General features: G+C 41.8%; 2 protein-coding genes across 2 annotated transcripts; one reads left to right on the top strand and one right to left on the bottom strand.

Moving 5' to 3' along the window:
• On the top strand, positions 1-3249 carry LOC310793197 (uncharacterized protein). The gene is made up of 4 exons (XM_083654953.1): positions 1-417; positions 1617-1811; positions 1904-1983; positions 2141-3249. Exons 2-4 carry the CDS (start codon positions 1650-1652, stop codon positions 3096-3098), a joined length of 1200 nt encoding a protein of 399 aa, XP_083511079.1. The 5' UTR covers positions 1-417; positions 1617-1649; the 3' UTR covers positions 3099-3249.
• Positions 3250-3332: 83 nt separating this feature from the next.
• On the bottom strand, positions 3333-6092 carry LOC310793194 (uncharacterized protein). The gene is made up of 3 exons (XM_083654952.1): positions 5217-6092; positions 4693-4828; positions 3333-4538 (listed from the first exon to the last, which is right to left on the bottom strand). Exons 1-3 carry the CDS (start codon positions 5831-5833, stop codon positions 3783-3785), a joined length of 1509 nt encoding a protein of 502 aa, XP_083511078.1. The 5' UTR covers positions 5834-6092; the 3' UTR covers positions 3333-3782.
• Positions 6093-6438: the final 346 nt, after the last annotated feature.

The raw sequence follows: 6438 nt of genomic DNA on the forward strand, positions 1-6438 counted from the left end.
TGTATCTAACTTATCTCTGACTATCTGGTTTTTCTACACTATTTCTGGAACTCATTACTGAATTTTTATGACGGACTTGGCTGAATTGATATTTGATTAGACCGCCGCCTGGACACGGACTTGAATTTTTACGGATTGCGGACTTGTAGGAAGCTTAATATGCTATTACGTTAGCTAAAGCTAACGTTAACGTTAGTTTAAAGCTAACAGTGTTGGAACCATAGGTTTAGAACGAACATCTTCTCTACCACCGAATTGCTTAAAAAATGCCAATTTTTACGAGATGTCTCCAAGATCTGCCTAAAATAAACGTAAACGATGTCCATCGTATCGTTAATGCCTGTTCCCCCGCTCCCATAAGCAAGCGAGAGAAGGGATTCAAGTTATACATATCGAGTTATCTCCACAACTACGAGGGTAAGTAGTGTTTAGATTCAAGCTGCCTTGCTGATGCTTTGCTTTTGTTACGTTTGTTAACTTCATCCTAATACCTCATACCAACATGTCATACCTACTCAGAATTTTAACCCCTCAAATGCCAGTGTACAGTAAAAAGTACAGTAGAAAACACAAAAAGTGAATTATTTTCCTTCCCATAAAGGCAAACTGGATTTCTCTTGGGGGGATTATCATAGCCTGGGATATGTTCAAGATTGGCAGGATCCATTTTAGAATGATGTCACAACAGCGATGTCATAAGATGATTTTGGTCAATAATGATGGGTTTTAATATTTTTTTCAGATTACGTTTGTTTACGATGTTAGCTTGTTTTTATTAATGTTAACACACATTGTTAGTTGTTGTACTAACTACTAACCTCCCCCCTCTCTCAGTTTCAAACAAAGATCAGAGCACAGGTGAAATGATTATCAGGGCATTGTGCCACAGATCCATGAGGAAATCTGAGAAGCCACACAGTTTGAGTGTATGGTGAAGCTATATGCGATATGCATGTTACTTTAATAACCCAGTGTTCCTGTTGTTTCTGGGGATTCAGCTAGTGTTGTAATACAACGTAACTAGTAATGGAACGCTCAAAAGAGTGGCTAGAGTAGGCAGATACATTGACCTAGCTGATCCCCAGAACCTGGGTTAATCTGTTCGTTTTGTTCATCAGATAATTTTGCATGTGTTTTTGTACCACTTGGTCGTGGTATATAAGCTATGTTTTAGCCAGGGGTGTAGTGGTAAATACAGAGGTGAGTAAACTATCAATAGTGAGTAGTTTATCCACCTTGTTTCCCCTCTGCAATTGATACAGGTGATCTGCAAATAGGTGAGTAAACTATCTGCCTCATTTCAAAGAGGAGGGTAAACTGTGTTTACTTGTGTTTAGCCTCCACTACGCCCCTGGTTTTACTCAGCCATTCATTTAGGTGCAATCTGGTGTTAAAAGTACAAGGCTATCATGAGTCAAATAAACAATCTAGTGCATTTGACTTATACAACATGCTCTTAACATATCGAAGTACATAACATTTGGTCTGTGATAATAGATGAATAATATTAGAAATATATATTATTTAAAAACCAAGATTGCATCCTAAAGGAATGGTCAAACAATGAAACAAGCTAAGAGAAATAAGTATTTACTATGACATGTGACTTTTTGCAGGTGGTATTGAAAGATTCCAGTCCTGTGGAGCTGATGCATCACAGTTGCACATGTGTGGCGGGAACAGCTTTCTGCAACCACTGTGTTGCTTTGCTGTTCCAGTCGGCACATTACTCCCAGCTTAAGGTGCCAGTGGTCCCCCCTGTGCTCAGCTGTACCGAGGGAGAACAACAATGGCACAAGCCCAGAACTTTGGCAAGTCAAGAAAAATGCATATTAACCTGTTGCACTATAATTATACACCTGTTGGTGATATTTTCTAATCTATATCCTCCCTACCTTAATAGGGTATAAAGCCAGGCCCTGTGGATAAAATGACTGTGCTGTCTGCTAAGCCAAAGTGCAGAGCAACAACAGAGGGTGTGAGGTAAAATATCTATCTCTCTTTTTTCCCCAGAAGTGATGTCACTCAACTAGAAATGATGTCATCAGTGATGATAGATTTACTGTATTGCAATATGCTACATGAATGTTTGAATGGAAATATGCATACGCCACTTATATAACCTTTATGTTCCACACAGGAGCACACTCTACAAAGGCCTCAGTGGGGACTTGCCTGATCTTTCCGTCTTTCGGGTGACAGAGGTGTATAAGGATTTCTCCGCAGCTGAGGCGCCGATGATTTGCAGCATGGGCATCAGCTGTGAAGTTCCTCTAGTTGACTCTGCCCTTGGCAAGGTTCAAGTCGGTAGTCCTTTGTCCTACCAACAACAAGCGACGGCAAAGAGAGACCTGTCCTTCCATGCTGCCCCACCACCTCCATCTCTGCCTCTTCAGAATTACCGACTGCAGCCATCCAGTTCCATGTTTGTATGTACTGAAGCACAACAGCTACACCTTAAGTGTCTTGAGGTCACCTGGGTTATGGCACAGAAATTTGAGTGTGCTACCAGAGCACAAAGTTCATGTGCTGACTGGCATCGCCTAAGGAGGCCTAGACTGACTGCCTCACGTTTCAGGGAGATCTGTCAAGTTAGAGAGAACTCTGAGGAAGGTCTGGCTAACCGGATACTGCAAGGGACCCGTCAGACGGCAGCTATGAAGAGGGGGCTCGAAATGGAAGCAGATGCTATCTGGGAGTATTGCCAGCTAAAGAGAGTCAACCACTACCCCTGTGGATTTGTAATCCACCCCGATGCTCCTTGGCTGGGGGCATCTCCAGATGGGTTGATCTTTGACCCTTCAGAGCCATGTCAGTTTGGTCTGATTGAGATGAAGTGCCCAAACGTTAAGAGCTATGTTGACTGCCCGTATCTCAAAATGAATTTGGGGAAATTGGAGCTAAAACAAACGCATGCTTACTACTCACAAGTGCAGGGGCAGATGCTAATAACTGGAATGGATTGGTGTGATTTTGTGGTTTCAGCTGAAGAAGACATACTAATTCAACGAATATACAGGGACAGTGATATGTTGGAGGTGATCAGAGAGAAAGTAGACAGGTTTTATTTCCATGTCTACATGCAGAAATGCCTGTAAGGTTTCAAGATTGAGACATCAAATATTGTACACTATGCAAATCAAATGTGTTGAGCATCAATCATCTTACTTTCACTATTAATGGGAAATGCTTTCATGATTAATAACACTGCCTTCCCACCATGTTAACACAATAAAAGTGTAAATTGGCTGAGTGACTCCTGCTGTTTTTATTTTAATACAGTTAACCAAAGTTCACAATTTTAACAATTATAGCTGTATGGGGCAGTTCACAAAAAATAAAATCCCCCTTAACCAGAATGCTATCCATCCCGATTATTTTGGTGTAATTTGCTTCGTTTTTCTGATAAAAACTGACAAATTGACAAGTTTTTTTTTAATTGTTTGAGTGAAATCAGATAGGCAAATCACACCAAAATTATCTGGATGAATAGACAACACTCCTGGTATCCAGGTAAGGGCAAAAAAGTTTCAGAATGTTGTGGGAATTGACCCTTTTTGACAACTGTACAACTTAACAATGACCACTGTAACTTAATATGATTGTGATTTTATTATCTTGCACCTTTAAATTGTCAAACACTCAAAATACATTTTTATCAGACAATTTATTTACCAATTAAAACTACAAGGAATTTAGCTGCTGTCGGGTGGAAAAGTGTACATTGAACACTGAATAGTTCATATCAAGTTCCTCAGAAGAGGTAGTTATGGCTACAATTTTCAATTTTCACATCTCCATTTCTTGACCAGGGGTCCATTTTGGTAATTTGAGAGGAGACATGCGACTGTGAATATTTGATTTATGCTCCCTGATATAGAGAGAGGGATAGTGGTCTCAAAGAGTTTGTTCTCTTTTACTCTTCTGATCAACCTCTCCACGTGGACTCTCAAACGGGCAATGGACTGCGTCTTCAGAACATCCACCTCTGGCATTTGGGTCCTCTTGGAGAGGAAGGCAGGACGATGAACACTCCCAGGCACAAGGTCATCCACCAAGAATCCCTTGTCAACCATGACGGCCATGTCAGGTGTTAAGAGTGATGTAATACCTGACTGACGAAACACCTCCTTGTCACTCATGGAACCCTCAAAGAGTGGTGACACAAAAGTCAGGGCTCCATGAGGGGACATGCCCACCATGGCCTTGAAGGTGCAGTGGGACTTGTAGGTGGAGAAGACTTCACTCTGAAGGAGGAGGGATGAAGGTGTTTGACACCATAGCTCTGTGCAATCAAGAACTATGTGTGTGTTGCTGTAGCTGCCGTCAAAATCACGTGGCCTTGTGGCCTTCACAGCTGCAGGTGACATCCAGATACAGATGGAGCCCAGTAAGCTGTAGAGGAAGTTGGCCCAGGTTACAATGATTCGGCTGACTGTCGCTCGGTGGATGTTAAATCTATGGCCAAGCTCCCTCTGGGTACATCCGGTGGACAGGTATGTCAGGAAAAGGAAGAGCTCATCTATCGGCAACAGTTTCTGGAGGGAAAAAAGTTTAATGAGCTGTTAGTTGTTTAAAAGTATCCTCTTCATGCCCCATACTTTGTGTGTGTGTGTGTGTGTGTGTGTGTGTGTGTGTGTGTGTGTGTGTGTGTGTGTGTGTGTGTGTGTGTGTGTGTGTGTGTGTACTTACAGTTGGTCTGGTTAAAGGGCTTTCAGTTGTCGTGCTAGTGACATCGGCTTTCCTTGCTCTGGTGACCCTAACTATTTTGGCTGTTGCTGCCTCGATCAGGTTCCAAAATGCCATCAGATGATTGTATGTTGGGAATCTTCAAAAGAACAAAACATAATAACAAAAGCAAGTCAAGCATCAATACATATTAATTAGCCAGAGAGAGAAAAAGCAATACACTAAAACAGACAAAATATTAACATTTACAATATTTAACACAAAGACAAGAAATACACAATTATATACAGTATGCATGGGCCTGAGAGGGCAGTCATTGATGTAATCATTTAGACTAGATGTATTAACTTTGTTTTTGTTATGTTCATTGTATTATTCATTCTGTTATTCGTCGGAAAGTATATTGAGACACACCTTGGTGTGATTTTGGACTTAAAATAAAACTGCTTCATTTTGATCTTACAACTATACCATTATTTATTTATTAGCTTGATGGGTTTATTTTAGACTAATGCTAGATGTCTTACCTGGTGTAAAATCGGATGTCTTCTGGGGAGGAAGCAAATCGCTGGAGTCCAAAAGTGTTTTGTAGATGATATGTTTGGAGCTCCTGTCTGAGCGCCTCGATTTCCCTCATCATCCCTTCATACTGCTCCCGGTCGACACATATGGTACGGTTGGCACCATAGTCGTGGTCCAGAACCATCGGTACTGTTTGTTGAATGTCCTCCTCAGGATCCGGCACAGGCTCCGGACATGGTCCCGGACTTGACGGTCGAGGTCGGCGTTCCCAAACACCAGCTCGTGTCTTGTTGGTGTAGTTGTTCCACTCAAACAATAATGGGACGGAGCTTGCTTCTAATATCCGTCTACCCTTAGCAGTAGTGGTGATTTGATTATCCTCGAAATGTCGGCTGCATACCTTTGTGTGTTTGGTCACTGAAAATCCCATCCTCCTGATTTTCTGTATCCACCGTGCACGAAGGTTTGTGTTTTTTGGGAAGCAGTGGAAGCTCATCATACGGTTATAGCGACTTGAAGCTGAGCAAAGTGGCACACAGCAGTGATCATTAGAGCCACCCATACCTCTTTGTAACTTGTGCACATCTCGTACATTATATTTCTTTTTCCTCACAGCACTCATCTTGTCTTGTTATTGTCATTCGGGGTTCTCAGTGTTTTGCTAGCTTCTAGCTAAGGGTTCGTTAGCTAACGTTAGGTTAGTTTAGCCAGCTTAAACGTCATACAAGTCCGCAATCATTAAATTCGTGTCCGTGTCCAGGCAGCGGTCAAATCAAATATCCATTCAGCCAAGTCCGTAATCCAAATTCAGTAATCAGTTCCAGAAATAGTGTCGAAAAACCAGATAGTTAGAGATAAGTTTGATAAACACAGCGACTAGCACAGCGACCGGGCCGGTAAGGAGAGGAAGCCGATAAAGCGGAAACTGGCTCGCCGATTGGCAAATAAACCGGAAGTTCGTCTAATCACTTGTGCAACTAGCCTATTGCAACGCTAAAATTTTTTGATGGCAAAGCTGCACACATGGGAAGAAAATGTCCTTTTTTTAAGCCCTTAAGCAGGCATGGGTTCACTGGAGGTGAAAACACATTCAGTGTTGACAGAATAAAAAGACAGGATCTTGTCAAACAAAGTACATGAGCAAACAAAACGACAATCCATCAATAAAAACCTGCAACGTGTTTCGACTCTAGATGTCTTCTTCAAGGCTTTAGACCCCTGAAGCCC

This window comes from Poromitra crassiceps (assembly GCF_964638095.1).
Source record: "Poromitra crassiceps genome assembly, chromosome: 18".
Classification (NCBI taxonomy): Eukaryota; Metazoa; Chordata; class Actinopteri; order Beryciformes; family Melamphaidae; genus Poromitra; species Poromitra crassiceps.

Coding starts and splice junctions, on each gene's coding strand:
- LOC310793194 (XM_083654952.1), bottom strand. CDS start 5,833: ATGAGTGCTGTGAGGAAAAAGAAATATAATGTACGAGATGTGCACAAG. Junction 4,829..5,216: donor GACATCCGATTTTACACCAG/GTAAGACATCTA, acceptor GTTCTTTTGAAG/ATTCCCAACATACAATCATC. Junction 4,539..4,692: donor GCCCTTTAACCAGACCAACT/GTAAGTACACAC, acceptor TTTTCCCTCCAG/AAACTGTTGCCGATAGATGA.
- LOC310793197 (XM_083654953.1), top strand. CDS start 1,650: ATGCATCACAGTTGCACATGTGTGGCGGGAACAGCTTTCTGCAACCAC. Junction 1,812..1,903: donor GGCACAAGCCCAGAACTTTG/GCAAGTCAAGAA, acceptor CTACCTTAATAG/GGTATAAAGCCAGGCCCTGT. Junction 1,984..2,140: donor GCAACAACAGAGGGTGTGAG/GTAAAATATCTA, acceptor TGTTCCACACAG/GAGCACACTCTACAAAGGCC.